The sequence below is a fragment of the Salvelinus sp. IW2-2015 genome, linkage group LG1 (assembly GCF_002910315.2).
Source record: "Salvelinus sp. IW2-2015 linkage group LG1, ASM291031v2, whole genome shotgun sequence".
In the NCBI taxonomy this organism is placed as follows: domain Eukaryota; kingdom Metazoa; phylum Chordata; class Actinopteri; order Salmoniformes; family Salmonidae; genus Salvelinus; species Salvelinus sp. IW2-2015.
The window spans coordinates 42125060-42139769 of record NC_036838.1 but is presented as its reverse complement, the minus strand read 5'-3'; the positions used below and the strand labels follow the sequence as shown (position 1 = coordinate 42139769).

Here is a 14710-nt window from a genome sequence, read left to right as displayed (position 1 = left end):
AACCGAGTCTGGGCCGTCCAGACCCTGGTTAGCCCATTCCAGGGCCTCTACCCGTCAGACAGGAGATGAGGAGGCTAACACTCTCCTCTCCCCGAGGGAAGTCGGATGAAACAGTAGCCAGAGTAGGAGCTTCCAACTGGAGCCAAAAACCCCTGGCACCCAGCCACCGCTCCGTCGTACTCCCTCGGGAGCGCGAGACGCAACGCGCCTGAACCAGACGCTGACGGTGGAAGGATGTAGGTTGCGGAACGTCCGTGAAGGAGCTGGGGTAGATGTCGGGAAACCACTCCTCTCTCATCGCTCCATCTCACTCCATCATCATGTCCATCGCCGACCCAATCCGATGGAGAACCGGCAGGTGGTGATGGAGGACACGCTCCTCCCATCGATGGAAGAGGGGTGGTTGCTGCTTCTGCTGACTCCATGGTCTGGTGCGGGCTTCTTGTCACAATTCGATGGTTGAAAATGAAGGAGTCAGGTGCAGAGAGCAGGGAAATAATGATCAAGTGGAAATTTATATATTTCACCCAGAAATAATCTCTGAAGCGGCTACGCCACACAAACAACGGGCGCGTCAAAATACTGTCCAACATAAAATAGGACCGAATCCACTATACAAAAAACACCACCACAACAAACAGAATAAACAAGCCGCCACAAAAGTCGACGGGTCCGAACTGGGTTTAAATAACCCCCTAACCTAAACACAAAACAGGTGATACGCAATTAGACAAACCTAAAGTGAAAACAGAAAAAGGGGATTCGGTGGCAGCTGAGTAGGACCGGAGACGACGACCCGCTGAGCGCCGCCTAGACGGGAAGAGGACCACCATCCTCGGCGGGATTCGTAACAGCCCTGGTATTCTCTATAGGGGTTTAGGTCAAGGTGTGACTAGGGGGGTGTTCTAGAATGTGTATTTCTATGTTGTGGTTTTGTATGGTTCCCAATTAGAGGCAGCTGGTAATCGTGCCTCTAAATGGGGATCATATTTGGAGCCCTATCTCCCACCTGCTTTGTGGATATTGTTTGTGTTAGTGTGTTTGGTACTTCGTCTTCACGTTCTTTGTAAGTTTTGTGGTTTGTTTCTAGTTTCACTTTGTATTAAAAAGATGTGGAACTCAATGCACGCTGCGCCTTGGTCCGCTCATTTTGAAGTTCGTGACATTCGGGCAGGTAGCGTTCTCCAGGCAACCGCCAACCCAGATTTGTCTGTCAGACGAAAGGTTTGGAAGGAAGTTTTGTGTCAACACAAACTCTTCAGCAAGAACTGCAGCTTTCTCAAGAGTGAGATCCTTGTGCTCATAAATTAGGTAGCAACCCTGTCATGAAGGCAATTCTTGAACTGCTCGAGAAGTATGAGTGTCTTTAAATCCTCAAGGTCCTTGATCTTTTGAGAACCACACCACCGATCTCTCTTGTTCTCTTGTGAACTCAAATGGCTTGTGTTATTCTCTACGGCATAAACAATATAACAACAAAAACATAATTCAAATTAATCTAATTCATTCAATATATAGCCCAGCCGTAAACTCAACAACAGCATATTGTATACTAATGTTGGAGGACTTGTGTTGTCTGTTTGTATAGCATAAAGTAACAGGGCTCATTCCGCAGCACAGTTTCAAGAATTTGTGAAATACCATTTTCTTTGAAGCACATAATGTTTATGTAGAGCATGTGCAACAATCATTTTGAAACCTCTTGTTAAGGCAGTTAAATCTCTCTGTGATTTGGCCACAATCCCATTAAAGCGACCTTGACCACAGCACAGGGGAGGGACAGGGGTGGGACAGGGGAGGGATAGGGGTGGGAATTGAGGAAAAAGGGAGGGACAGGGGTGGGGGTGTAATAATAGATGAAGTGGCTGCTCAGTGCCCATGGGGCATGTTAGGACTACACACTAACAAAACCACTACTTCTGTTCACTGTGAATGTCTGAAACTTGAAGTTGAAACCTACCTACTTTCCACATCCTTTGCTGCACTTTAAATCAAACTCATCGTCAACTTTCATAAACACTGATTTCTCCTTATTTAACAGACTCTTCTAGTTTGGGACGTGGTATGTGATAACACTACAGCGATAGAGCGAAAGCAACATGAAGGTGACAATCCTGCTCATCTGCTCCTGCCTGGTCTGGGGAGGCCTGGGGAAGCCACAGTTTCCTGGTAATACACACACCTGTCAATAAATGTAATGTCTCTTAAAGCATCCAGCTGTTTGACTGAAATCCACCAGGAAGAGCTTAGAGGGGACACATACTAACACAGATCTATTTCGTTCCCTCTTTCTCTTGCTGAAGTGTGCACTTGTTCACTCCCATTCATATATTTGAAAGGAAAGGGACAGGTTTAGGAAATGTAGTGGAATGATCCTTTAGCACATGCTGACACCAATCCAATGCTCCTATAATCCTTGAGGAGGAGTGAATGAGTGCACACTTCAGGAAGAAGGGTAGAAACTAAATTGGGCTTTGATTTATTGGAGATGTGACACATGCAGAAGTCTTCAACTGCTCTCATATATGAAGTTCCACTTCTCTGTTGTTTATGGCATCCTGTTTAGAATAACACGGCTTGTTAGAGTTATAACTGTCAGTCTATTGAMCCCACTGAACATAATTCACACTGCATTAACAATACGATGGCTAGTGAACCTCCATTTYCTCTGTTCTCTCTACAAAATGACCAGAATCATTTAGCTCCTGAAATATTATGTATAGATAAGGAGAGGTTCACAAAATGGATTCCAGATGTGTAATATTTGTCCCTAAACAGTTATAAGATTAGGTTCCTTCTTCTTATCATTCCTTCTTCTTATCATTAATGTATGTGCTAGTGTATAATAGGCAACGTGATTTCAGAAATAAGATGCTTACGTGCTGGAGATGTCCAAGGTCATATGGTTGGCAGTGGCCGACCCTACAGAACATGTCATTATGAATACAGTACATGTGTATGTGCTTATGGTCATACTGTTGGTCCCTGATATTATCGTCCATACTTGTTCATATTATATGTCATGCTGAGACTTAAAACCAGTAAAGAAATATGTTACTCACAAAGGAACTTTGACATTGTCTGGCAGTAAAACATTAATTAGGGAGGTTATATTTAGGTTATGAAATACAAGTAAATAAGGAAGTGATATTTGGAAATAATGGACAATGCATCTTTTCTGTGTTAATCAAGTTTTTGTCCATCAAAGAATGCTTCCCTGGATAAACCTCAAAGTGTTTTCCATTTAATTGGGGCATATTCCGTCCCACTTGTCCCAGTACTTTCGCAGGTGTTACARATCACTTCTGCTGGCCTCTTTCCCTCCTCATTTAAAACTAAAACTCTACCTCCGTGTTGCAGACCAAGAGAAAGATTCCCTGTTCTGGAACACATGGGCCCAGCGTACTTTGAAGAATGCCCTCACACTTCAGAAGCTCAATCAAAACACTGCAAAGAACCTCATCCTCTTCCTTGGTGATGGTAAGCCATGATTACAGGAGTATTTTTCATTCCATGAGTATGTGCCATACTGTATGATGAAGTGAAGTCTTAACTCTATGAGCTTATGTGCAGCATACAGATGTAATATTTTTATACATTTCCAGATTATCTTTCCTAGTGGTTGTAGAAAACTAGTATTTTGATGATAAGTATATCCTCCTGTCTCTTATACACATCTAGATGTGTATAAGAGACAGTCCTTGCTCTATCATGTATGACAACCATGCTTAAAACAATCATGCTGGATAAGGTGAAAGTCCACGTCAGTTCACATCCTCTACAAAAGCATCCATTTTGATACCTATATAAAAACAAAGGGAAAATAGATAGTCATTTCTAAAAATACAAATTTTGTTATCTCAAGGCAGATCTCAAGTAAAAGCTCTTTTGACGGGGTTCTTTACCACCAAATGTAGAGTTGTCTGTTCAGTGGGTAGAGCAGCTGCTGTGAAAAGTGACCACAGAGCCATGTTAACCAGATAGAAAACCAAAAGGTGTTAATGCATGAGATGGAAAGGCTTTCTATCCCTTAAATAGAATCACACCATAACAGACCGAGCACTGCTTTGCTTTTGTTGTGTAGGAATGGGCATTCCCACAGTGACGGCAGCACGAATACTGAAGGGGCAGCTGAGCAGACAGAGTGGGGAAGAGACCCAGCTGGAGATGGACAAGTTCCCCTTTGTTGCGCTTTCCAAGGTCTGACCTGGTCTGTTATCATATAGAAAAGCTATAGAATAGCTTGCATTAGTGATCTGGAAGTAATGAATGGTTCACCAAGAGCAAGACCAATATACCYGGTCACATACTGTCTATGTCATACGATAATAGTGTGTTATTATGTTACATACTTGGCAAGAAGCCACACATCATAGAACTGTCTTTATAGTTAAGGGAGCAGCACAKTCCACACATGATTGATCATGTAGTAGTCTGTGTCAATAATTGTGTAAGAGTTTAGAATGTAAAAGAAATGACACAATCTGAGCGTTTCAAGGTGATGCTTGGAGGTGTGGATAACACCAACACGGCATGCAGAACARTGTCTCCTACTACAATTCTATATAAYTCACACGTTACTGTCCTGTCTCTGCAGACATATAACACCAATGCCCAGGTGKCAGACAGTGCGGGTACGGCCACAGCATWCCTCTGTGGGGTGAAGGCCAACGAGGGCACGGTGGGTGTGAGTGCAGCTGCCGTCCGTTCCCAGTGCAACACCACACAGGGCAACGAGGTCACCTCCATCCTCAGATGGGCCAAGGAAGCCGGTACTGTCTCATTATAACCCATGTTTATTCACAGTACCTTTCCACACCAGATCTACTAAGCCTTATTTGGCCAACCTGAGATAAGCAGTAGAGACACACCATGATAACATTGTAATCGTAGGCATGCATGGATCTCAATGGGGAGTTTATAGCTACGGATGTATTTTCTTAAAGGCAGAGACTCCCTAGCAGCCCCCAATGACTTAGAGACATAGCAGGAATGAAAACAAGTCTTCTGGAGTAGAGGTCAGGGGTCAGAGAGGATCAGGGATCCAATCCTTAGTGACCAGACCAGGCAGGCAGTGAACTTATAACCTGAGCCCTTCACATGCTGTAACACACAGAAATTGATAACTCACATCAGGAACAGGCTTTAACTCGTTAGTTTCTGACCCACTCATCCTCAGTGGAAATATTTGTTCAACCATAATTATCTGTCTAACATAGTAAGTACTCTAACCATGATGGGTAAAAAACWAACAAAAAAGACAGAAATTGTCATATTTCTCAAATTAGTGAAAATGTAATTCAAATCAAATCAAACTTTATTTGTCACATGCACCGAATACAACAAGTGTAGACCTTACCGTGAAATGCTTACTTACAAGCCCTTAACCAACAGTGCAGTTCAAGAAGAGTTAAGAAAATATTTACCAAAGAAACTAAAATAAAAAATAATAAAAAGTAACACAATAACATAATAATAAGGAGGCTATATACAGGGGGTACCGTTACCGAGTCAATGTAAGGGGGTACAGGTTAGAGGGAATTTGTACATGTAGGTAGGGGTGAAGTGACTATGCATAGATAATAAACAGCGAGTAGCAGTGTGCAAAACAAATGGGGGGGTCAATGTAATAGTCCGGTGGCCATTTTATTTATTGTTCAGCAGTCTTATGGCTTGGGGGTAGAAGCTGTTAATGAGCCTTTTCCTCCTAGACTTGGCGCTCTGGTACCGTTTGCCRTGCGGTAGCAGAGGAAACAGTCTATGACTTGGGTGACTGAAGTCTCTGACAATGTTTTGGGCTTTCCTCTGACACCGCCTATWATATTGGTCCTGGATTGCAGGAAGCTTGGCTCCAGTGATGTACTGGACCCWACGCACAACACTCTGTAGTGCCTTACACTCAGATGCCGAGCAGTTGCCATACCAGGCGGTGATGCAACCGGTCAGGATGCTCTCGATGGTCCCCTGGGTGTCAACAGAATTGTTCAAGTTCAACTAGAATTAGCAGCTTCTTTGGAGCTATTGATTGTCTTCAGATCTGGCAGACTATTGCACAGAATCCAAGCAGCAGGTTCAAAAACTGTTTGTGTGTTTGTTACCCAGGCAAGTCAGTGGGAATAGTCACGACAACGCGTGTGAACCATGCCACCCCCAGTGCGGCCTATGCCCACTGTGTGGACAGGGACTGGTACTCCGATGGAGAGATGCCCGCTGAGGCAGTGCGGGCGGGCTGCAAGGATATCGCCATGCAGCTCTTTGAGAACATTCCCAACATCGATGTGAGTCACATCATATAATATGGATCCTGATGTTACAGAAAATATTCAGTAATCATGTTAAAAACAGAGAATTTTTTTATTGTTCAGACAGTAATATTGAACAGCTTGCACCTGTAATGTAAAGGCACACAGATAATAATAACAGGAAAATATTCAACCCTACCAGGGATGTCCATAGAGATAATTCAAATGTTTTATTTGATGGATGTCTAGGTGATTATGGGAGGAGGGAGGAAGTACATGTTCCCCAAAAACCAGTCAGATGTGGAGTATCCTGGAGAGAAGAAACACTTCGGTACGCGCATTGATAGAAGGAACTTGGTGGAGGAGTGGAATAACAGAATGAAAAACAAGGTCAGCTGCTCTRTCTTAGTTCTTCTCTCACTCCTCTTCTACCATGTCTGCTGTTTCTTCCTTGTCCTTCTCCGTCCTCCTCTTTTCTCAATTTTTCTTATCAAGAACATTTGAATAGCTTTAGGTTGTCACAGGGTTAGATCAATGCCATATGATGTATTGTTTTATCTATTAAATAAACAGAACGCCCACTATGTATGGAACAAGAAGGAACTTTTATCGCTAAACCCTAATAGTGTGGATTACATTTTGGGTGAGTTATTTTTTTAAATTGTTGGCTCTTTATTGATTTCAAGACCTGCCTGTTTCATCTTTTCTATTCATGTTAACCACTGATCATCTTCTCTACCTATTTCGCAATATTTTAAACCCTGCTTCCTGTGTTAACACAGGTCTGTTTGAGCCTGGAGATCTTCCCTATGACCTGGAGAGAAACAATGAGACAGATCCTTCCCTGACAGAGATGGTGGAGGTGGCCATCAAGATCCTGAAGAAAAACCCCAGCGGATTCTACCTGCTGGTGGAGGGTGATTGTTGTGTTACATTTACTCTGGCACCAGTAAATACTGTATCTGTTGCATAAGTTTAATAATGTATATCATGTTGAATGTGAAGTTTGTATAGCTGAGGCTGATTTGCCAGTGCTGATGCTAGATTTTCTCATCTGCCTGAGAGAGAGAGGTTAACCAGGCTGTGCGTTGGCAGGGGGGCGCATCGACCACGGACATCACGASGGTAAAGCCAAGCAGGCCCTGCATGAGGCAGTGGAGATGGACCGGGCCATTGGCCACGCCGGCCTCGTGACCAGCATAAATGACACATTGACTGTCGTCACTGCTGACCATTCTCACATGTTCAACTTTGGAGGCTACACTCCAAGGGGGAACACAATTTTTGGTGAGCAGTGGATGATTTTGCAACAATGTATTGTACATTGTATGTGGCTACACTCAGTCATCAGTCACTTGGATGTTGTGATTAATGGTTTGTGATGGAAATCGTTCATTGTTTCCTCTCTGTCTACAGGACTGGCTCCCATGTTGAGTGATGTGGACCAGAAGCCCTTCACTGCCATCTTATATGGGAACGGACCAGGGTTCAAAGTAGTCAATGGTCTGAGAGAGAACATCTCCACCCTTGACTATGGTAAATTAAATCTTATCATCAATGGAGTATTGCCTCTGTCATAGAGAACACCACTTGGTCTTTGGTATGCCAGAAAATCATCCATCTGATCTCTTTCTCCTTCCCTTTCCCTACCTCCACCCCTTCCCTTCCTTCTCTCTCTCCAGAGGAAAATAACTACAAGGCCCAGTCTGCAGTGCCGCTGAGTATGGAGACTCATGGAGGAGAGGATGTGGCTGTGTTTGCTAAGGGCCCTATGGCTCACCTGCTGCACGGTGTCCACGAGCAGAACTACATTCCCCATGTCATGGCTTATGCTGCCTGCATTGGCCAGAACAGAGACCACTGCATGTCATCCAGTAGAGCCTCTAGTCTCAGCGCTGCTCTGCCCAGCCTGACAGCTCTCCTCACACTCATCCGCCTCCTCTGCTGACCTTTCACCCCAACCCCCCTCCTGCACTACCTCAACCCTCCTCTTAGTATACATGTAATACTCCCACATATTTTTTCCCCGTTGCGATGCGGATTTTCTTCTTACCATTTTTTAAAATATTTTTTCATTCTGTAATGACCACTGCAAGGGCATTTAAAGTTAGTGTTTTGAGGGTTGGTGTTTTTCAGTCAGATGTAGTGTTAGGGAAAATAAGAGGATATCACKTTATTTCTACTTTAACATATAGGATAAATTGTGTTATTTTACTTTGGTATTGATCACTATTCAGGTAACACCAAAACTATGTGAAGAATTCTGTCATATCAGTTGGTTTAAGAGAAGGGTATATCTCTGAATTTATATCAATCATTGTATGGGGTAAATAACCTCCCTGTATTAATGACAAAGCAATGTTGCTGCCCACCTATATATTTGTTGTCTGTCAATTCCATGACTATGGATTAGTCAACTTTTCAAAGAAGCCAGTTCCTTTTGAAAATTAGAAACCTAATATAGGGGAGAGCGAGGTATGTTGTCACACTTTTCACACTGTCTAACATTTACTGAGCACATCACATCACAATGGTATAAATGTCATACCAAATGAAAGAAGGAAGTCTTTGGCACAGTTGTTGTATTCATTACATCTTCATGTCTTATATCATGACGGAGTTGTAGACCGTTAAATAGAGAGTGGGCACATGTGATAATTTACTCCATCAGCGGGTAAATTGTCACACTTCGTCGGGTAATTTGTCACATTGGATTATCAACAAATAAGAACACAACTAATTAATTGTGAATATTGATTTTATTTTCAAATTCAAAACCAAATTCAATTTCATTAAAGAACTCATGCCTAGAGAATCTGGCAAATCATGCCTTTCAATCAAAACAATAATACTGGCAGAGCACACATTAATTAAGTGGCACGACCACTTTACTTCAAACTTTGAAATCGAACGTTCTCTGGCGTGCACATAGATCCACGGTAATTGTTGTAATTGGAATATGAATGTAATGCTGCAGATAACTTGCTTAAATGTTTAAAGCCTTAACAAAACAGATGTGGTGTTTAAACACACTAATGCACTAATGCACAATTTTGTAACAGCCTATACGACGTACATCCGTATCTGACTAATCCGACTCATCTTCAGAGTCACAGTTCTGGCACACATAAATTGCCTGGCCTGAGGTGCAAGCGTCATGGGCCCATTTGTTGCATCTCACACACTTCACCCAAGTCTCYTTTGGAAGGCTTTTTGAAAATGGCTCCACACAGACGAGGCAGAAGCACTCCTCTTCATCTGATGATGATTCTTCTATGATTTTAATTTTTTTAGCTGCCGCCTTGTTCTTTGCAGATCCAGATTTTGACTCCCCCCCBTGCTTCCCTTTCTTCGGAAACAGCCTTTTGCTAGATTGTGCCTTATTCTTTTAAATTCCTAGTGCCTGCTTCACTGGTGTGTCAGTTAGAATTGCTGTTTTGCGMCAATTTCTTCCTTTGCAAGCTTGTTTTCGGGGGTCAGCTTTTGAATATGGCCGGATGTCCTCTGGAGTTGGTAGTCTGCTGTCAGCAATGACATTGCTGGGCAAGGGTGAGCTGGTGCTAGCATAAGAACTGGGCAGGTCTGTGTCTGAGCTCGTGCTAGGCAGGACTGGAATGGTGCTGGGGCCTGGCAGGTTGGTGCTGGGGCCTGGCAGGGCTGAAATGGTGCTGGGGCCTGGCAGGTTGGTGCTGGGGCCAGGCAGGGCTGGAATAGTGCTTGGGCCTGGCAGGTTGGTGTTGGGGCCTGGCAAGGTTGGAATGTTGCTTGGGCCTGGCAGGGCAGGGTTGGTGCTGGGGCCTGATAGGGTTGGGTTCTGAATGGGGCGATCTGTAACGTAGGATGGCGCAAACTCGGTTTCCAGAAATACATCTCTGTTGTAATGTTGTACCCCAGCCACCCTAAAGCCAGCCTGAATGTTCAAGGAGGTTGCAGCCAAAGAATAGGTGATTGCCACAATCCCAGGAATGTCATAAATTGACATTGTCTTCCCGGGATTGTTCCTCATCCAGGCATCACAAGAGGTGTTGATGTGCCTCTTAAGCGGCCTGTAAACAGAACTGTCTAAGGTTGAAGCCGATGAGAGCAATGGGGTGGGAATGACAGCATAATTATGCCATTTACTCGGGCATAAGTGAGTCCATCAACGGACAGATAAGACTCGTGGTTTTGTCCAAAAGGAGTAAACAGGGCTTCTCCTTTGAGCATTTCGTATGCTCAACCAAATGTTTCAGGAAGTCAACAGTGCACATSTTTCATCCACCCAGAGGGATTTGTCCCTCCTTTCCTACCAGGTGGCCCGTTGATCAGGAAATGATTGCGGAAGTTGACACGGGGGAATATAAAATATGGAGGTATACTATTCCCTGTGGCTGAGACAGCACAGGCCAGTGTKACGAGGGCTCCCCTTTCAGCGGAGGTCAGTGACCCTACTTGTTTGACTCCACGTCTGCCCACCACTTTGTCAGGYTTATGTACAGTGGTCACCCCAGTTTCATCGACATTGCATATGTCTCCTGGTCCAACTTGATATCTCTGTAGCACTTATGCTACATTGTCTAAGAAAGCATKAACATTTTCTCTGTTGAAGCTACTTGCCCTGGCAAGGCTAGTTTCCTCTGGCTTTCTCAGCAACAGCGTTGGGTGCCGCTTTAAGAAGCCTGTAAACCACTCCGAGCTGGCTTTTTCTTTTTCTGCCCACATTGGCGCGAACTTCAGCTGGTGTGCCACAGCAAACTGGTAGGCAAGTCTTCTGACCTCACTTGGCGACAGACCAAAATAAATGTCAGCTGACCTAGTACTATACTGAACAAGCTGCATCTCCAAATCAGGTGAAAAATTTATCAATGGTCACCCACCGTAAGGACATCCAGCCAACTTGACACAACTGTGGGAATTATTGGAGTGAACATGGGCCAGCATCCCTGTGGAGTCCATGCCCTGACGAATTGAGGCTGTTCTGAGAGCAAAAGGGGGGGGGGGGGTGCAACTCAATATTAGGAAAGTGTCCTTAATGTTTTGCACACTAAGTGTATATTTGAACAAATCTGTCACTTCATTGAGAAATGTTTAATGCTACACAAATTAATTTGTAAATGTGTTTGTATTGGAATTATTAAAATACTTTGTCAGAAGGAAAACTTTTACTATTTAAAAAAAAAAGTTCAAATAGTGCAGTTGGAAGTGATTTGAAAATAGACAACAGAAACTTAAAATCTATAACAATGTAGAATAGCTGGAATGTTATGTTCAAACAAACCTATACTCAACCTTGAATGCATGAGGTTTGTGTAGAATGTGAATGGACTCAAGCCACATAGCCCTTGGGGACTCATGGTGACTGGAGCATGAACATTGAGGTTTAGCTAAAATGGGTATGAAATATAGTCCACACACTCTGGGGCATTCTTTATGTGGGTGCTGCACATTGTGCCTGCTTGGAATCTGGGCTCTGGGGGGTCTGTGTCTGGTGTCTTCCCCTTACATACACCTTCTCACTGCAGGAGAGGCTTTACTCTGATAATTTGATCTTCCACCAGCCAAGATAAGACAGCAATCTATCTGATGATATTTCTATAATCCTGTCTTATGTTTGTATGAATAATTGGAGGAATTTAACAGTTTCAAGCTTTATAACATACACATTCAAGTATACTTTTAACTGCCTCCCCTACTCATTCATATGCTTTTTAAAGTACRGTAATAAAAAAAATAAGTCCAGAATATATGGCTTCTTCTGTAATACACACACAGTTTCACCAACTGTTTTCATTTCCTGCTTTATCACAAACAAGGTTAATCATGAACCAACTAGGRTGATAGTAGAGTTGTTCCAACAGGAGAGGAGTGTTACATCTGCTCCTGTCACGCTCTCAACTGCTCATCCGGTGAATCATTGACCGGCCGACACTCCCCCAGTGCTCTTTCCCTCTCTCTGTGTGTGTATGATTGTGTGGGCGGAGACAGGTGTGCTGGAGTCAGAGCAGATCCCCACCAGCTGCAACCTGTTCCATAATCAAGACTTCTACAAATACTCAGCCCTGCCACTTCCACGCTGCCAGATCGTAATCTCTGCTCAGTCAGTCTATGGTTCTAGCCATTTGTTCCTGTTTAGATCCTGTTGTGCCTGTTTTCCCTTGCCTGATGCTGTTTTCTTCTCCGCTACAATTCTGCCCACTCTGACTCTGGTCCCTGTCTCCAGTCCTACGTCTCGTCAGTCCTGCTACTCTGTCCTGGATCCCCCACTCTACGGTTCCCTTGGATTCCCCTCCCGGATTCCCCTTAGCCTCCACACCTGGTTTCCTGCAACCCGCCTGAGCTTCCCCTGGCCTGACCTTAATCTTCCCCCTGTGTTTCAATAAATAACTTGGTTACCTCATCCCAGTCTCCTCGTCTGAGTCTGCTCTTGGGTTCACCTGTTCCGCTCCGCGTGACAAGGATACTTTTTTTCTGAGTTAGCACAAAAGGAGACCACAGCAGTCACAGTCCTTTTATGAATCCAGCATGTGAAATGTGGGTTTTGGATTCTCGAGAATGCATTCCAGAATTGTAATTGGATTCTTATTGTTTSCCTGACCACAACTCGATCTGGTAATAAGCATGTGATCCATCATCCAATCAAAAAGTTCCCCTACCTGCTACTCCCTCTAAAATATCTGTTTCAACACCTCTTCTGGAAATCACTATTTTCTTTTTCTTTTTGGAAAGTTGTGAGTCACTTTTGTGTTGTGGATTGTTCACCAGATGTTCTCATGTTGACATATGAAATGTTGGTTTTTGGATTCTCGGTTTTGGATTCCCAAGAATATTTTGTGAGTGACTTTAGTTGTGGATTGTTCACAAGATGTTCTTATGTCGGGCATGTAAAATGTGGCTTTTGGATTAACTACCTGTTTCAAATTTGCAACACCTCTCCAGGAAATCACAATTGGTTTTGCTCTTAGGAAAGTCATTGATTAACATCTTACATAAATTGTCACTTATGAGTTGTATATTGTTCACCACGTGTCTCCCAGTCCTATAGTCAATTTGAAATTGAACTGCAAATGGAAAAACTCTGACTGCGCTGCAGTGAAAACGGTTTATGACTTATCCTGAAAAAGATTTTATTGTATCATCAAAGCATCTCACACTCTGAAATGATTGGCATCAAAGCCCATCAGCTTCACTGCCTCAATCTGTCAGGTCAGATAATGCTACCAATGTGGGACAGCTCTGTTCCTTCCCATGGACACTCGTTGACTGTCTGTGTCTTTCTCTCAAATCATCCTCCCTCTCACTGATTCTCTTTATCGCTCCATCTCCCTTTCTCCCTCTGGATGTCTCCTTCTATCTCCGTTTCTCTGGGATCCTCAGTTCCATCCGGCCGCTGACCTCCAGCCCTAGAGATTGACTCTGTGGGCCTGTGGAGCACAGCTGAATAATTGAAAAAAGTGAGAGTGTGTTTAGCCAGGCAGGGGCTCAGGCCTTAGTCAGATCAAACACAGACAGCAGGAGCAGGCTGACAGGCTGCTGTATAAAAGGAGCATTGAGACTGCAAGACGCTAATGCTCTCCTTTTTCAAAGCAGATATCCTCCTCTTACCCCCYCTGGGCCATTCAACAGCCCCTGAACCTGCTCCACATTTTGAGTGAGCTCAGGAGAGGACTGTTATTAATCAGATTCACAATGCTTCACATCTCCAAGCCTGCTTTCCAGACATACTGTAAGCATGCCACAGCCAGTCAACTCCCTCTCACCCAGTTCAGTGTTAGTATGGTGTTTGAGAGTTCAGTTTTAGTATGGTCTTTGAGAATTCAGTTTTAGTATGGTCTTTGAGAACTCAGTTTTAGTATGGTCTTTGAGAATTCCGTTTTAGTATGGTCTTTGAGAATTCAGTTTTAGTATGGTCTTTGAGAATTCCGTTTTAGTATGGTGTTTCAGAGATGGAATAGGTGTGTCTGTTGCCCATAGAACCTGTCTATCTTGGAAGTACACAGAATGACAGAGCGCTACACAGGGTGAATAAGTGAAAGCCAGCCATTCACTGGGCAGCTACAGTAATCTAATAATTGCTGTGTATTATCTCACAAAGCCATATTACTAAAAATAATTGAACAAGTTCTCATTTTTCAACATTTGAATGTGTGCCATTTCGACCTCTGTCGGGATTGACAACTCATGTTTCTTATGAATAGGAAAGCTAATCCCTCTCCAGCCCTCTCTCTGTGTTGGTTTTTAATGAGTGTGGAAATACCGGAAAGCCCTGCCTTTCCTCCTGTGCCTATTTCCATTTGGTTTCCTGTAATTCTCCTCCATACAGCCTCCCTATTATGAWAATAATGGTCTAAAATGCGCTGTGACGTTAGGAAACTGGAGCCTCCAATTTCATGAACTCAAGAATGAAACCAAGACTTAGGTCACATTTAGAGACAGGAAATTGGAGGAGGTAAAGTACGTACAGTACTCAGCAAATCTATGTCGCTAATTAC

At 43.6% G+C, this 14710-nt stretch overlaps 1 protein-coding gene across 1 annotated transcript; it reads left to right on the top strand.

The window, feature by feature from the left end:
• The first annotated feature begins 2041 nt into the window (after positions 1 to 2041).
• LOC111967774 (alkaline phosphatase-like) lies at positions 2042 to 9046 on the top strand. Its single transcript, XM_024147227.1, has 11 exons — positions 2042 to 2169; positions 3361 to 3480; positions 4085 to 4200; positions 4598 to 4772; positions 6103 to 6278; positions 6492 to 6632; positions 6816 to 6885; positions 7025 to 7159; positions 7338 to 7529; positions 7659 to 7778; positions 7925 to 9046. Exons 1-11 carry the CDS (start codon positions 2100 to 2102, stop codon positions 8188 to 8190), a joined length of 1581 nt encoding a protein of 526 aa, XP_024002995.1. The 5' UTR covers positions 2042 to 2099; the 3' UTR covers positions 8191 to 9046.
• The last annotated feature ends 5664 nt before the right edge of the window (positions 9047 to 14710 follow it).